The 2077-nt window shown below is 52.8% G+C and overlaps 1 protein-coding gene across 1 annotated transcript; it reads left to right on the top strand.

Annotated features, from left to right (window-relative positions):
• Nucleotides 1-410: 410 nt before the first annotated feature.
• LOC119238210 (ribonuclease pancreatic-like) lies at nucleotides 411-1745 on the top strand. Its single transcript, XM_037501920.2, has 2 exons — nucleotides 411-448; nucleotides 1052-1745. The coding sequence occupies exon 2, from the start codon at nucleotides 1080-1082 to the stop codon at nucleotides 1500-1502; it is 423 nt and encodes a 140-aa protein (XP_037357817.1). The 5' UTR covers nucleotides 411-448; nucleotides 1052-1079; the 3' UTR covers nucleotides 1503-1745.
• Nucleotides 1746-2077: the final 332 nt, after the last annotated feature.

Below are 2077 nucleotides of genomic sequence, written 5' to 3'. Positions count from 1 at the left end.
CTCCAAGAAAATTACTATTGGGAGATGTGGATTCCAGTCCAAGCTGCTTCAGGACTCCTGGCAGGACTTCCCTCCCTCCCCTGAGATCACAAGTTATATGCCCTTTGTTAACTCCATTCCTTGAAAATGGTCGCCAAAAGAAAACCAGGATTAGGTTGGGGTTCAAGCATCAGTGCTGTATGATCTTCCCTGTTCCTCCTGGAGAACCAGCAAACAGATCATCTGATCCACATGGAAGAGAGGCTTCTCCCAGCAGAGAAAACCTGGACAAATTCCCCTCCTTCTCACATTGTCCTCCTCCTGTTGACTGAACCTCTGATGCTCCTCCCACTCTTCTCCTCTTGGAGGCCACACCCCTTATAGTTTAATATAAGATCTGAACCTCAGGGGCCCCAGAATTGCAGAAACTGGCCTCCTCTCTCTCCCAGAGAACAAACTAGACACCCAGGTGAGTGCCCACCAGGTGGTCTCTGGAGCTGCTTCTGCTTGAGGATGAAGAGGCAGGAGCAGGAGGGGAGAGGCCAGCATTGAGACAGCTTGGCCAGGCATAGCCAGGGGGCTGGGTAGAGCTTGTCAGCTGCAGAGAGACCCCGTGGGCCTGGGGAAGGAGCAGTCCAGAGACTGGGAGAGAAAAGCATCTCTCTGAAGAACACACAAATTCTTGTTTCAGGCCCTTGGTTGAGTGTCCTTGATTGAGCTGGAGGACAGCAGGGTCTGTCAGCCTGATCCTGAGTGTCAGGGCAGCTCAGGATCCTCTAATAGGGTGGTTGAGCACGGGGTACACATGTATTTGACATCAAAATGCCTCAGCAGTCACAGACAGGACTGCCAGAGTTTGGTCACTTTGGCGCTCACCCACAGAGGGGAGGATTGAGTTTCTCTAGCAAGCAGGAGAAAACTCTTTAGAACAATAGTGTCTGATACCTTGGCAGATCTCAGGAAGAGGGTGATTTTCTTGCTGACTTAAGAGGAAACTGTAAGGAGGGGGCCTAGCGGGGAGAGCGGGGTCCTTCTCTTAAGAAGCGCCTTTTCCTCTTCTTTCCTCTCCCAGGTGGGGCCTCCAGGGGAGCGCGGCCACCATGGCTCTGAAGTCCCTCGTCTTGTTCTCACTGCTGGTCCTGGTGCTGCTGGTGCTCGAGGGGGCCCAGCCTTCCTTGGCCCAGGATTTCCAGCGGAAGCACATGGACACCAGTAATGGCCCCTTTGGCCGCACCTACTGCAACCAGATGATGAGGCGCCGGAATCTTTTACGCAGGACCTTCAACACCTTTGTGCACGCGTCCCTTGCGGCTGTCCAGGCCGTCTGCCGTGAGCCAAACATTCGCTGCAGAAATGGGCAGAACAACTGCCACAGGAGCAGGAATCAAATGAGCATCACAGACTGTATTCTGACACGCAGGCGCCCCAGCCCTAACTACCGGACCATCAACCGCAGGGCATCCATCATCATTGCCTGTGTGGGGAACCCGCCTGTGCCCGTCCACTTTGATGGTTCTCGCTAGGTCTCCACTGAGGCCAGATAGAGATGCACCCCCACCCCCATTCATGCTGTGGCTCCTACTCTCCTGAGCTCTTCCCTCTTTACCCTGAAGGGAATAACCCAAGTTGGGCTCCTGGCCATCCCACACCAGCATCCCTGCCTGAGGCTTGCACCATGTGGTTTTGTGGTGAGAAATGGCTTGTGTGGGGCCCCCTGTGAACCTCCTCACTACTTCTTTCAATAAAACACTCTTGCAACCTGCAGCTGCCCCAGCCAAGGACTGTCTGTGTGATGCTTCCCTGCAGGCCTGAGAGTCGGGAATTGGGGAGCTCTGGGGAGCAGCATGGGGAGAAATCAAGTACCTGCTCTTCTAACTATCGTTTTCAGTGACCAGAGAGAATCCTTTCCTAGAGATTCTTTGAAACAAGGACGATATTTTAAGTGTGGGCTGTTTTAGTACAAGGCAGCGATGGGACTGTGGGTGCCCAATGGGGGGTGTGCTTGGTAACATACATCTAAAGAGGGGTGACCCTGTACCATGAATCATATGTGGTGTTGGAAACCAAAGTCATCTTTTTAAAAAATAATAAAATTTTA

The sequence above is a fragment of the Talpa occidentalis genome, unplaced genomic scaffold, assembly GCF_014898055.3.
Source record: "Talpa occidentalis isolate TD23 unplaced genomic scaffold, MPIMG_talOcc4v2.1 talOcc4.11, whole genome shotgun sequence".
Taxonomy (NCBI): Eukaryota; Metazoa; Chordata; class Mammalia; order Eulipotyphla; family Talpidae; genus Talpa; species Talpa occidentalis.
This window is presented reverse-complemented; position numbering and strand designations above follow the sequence as displayed.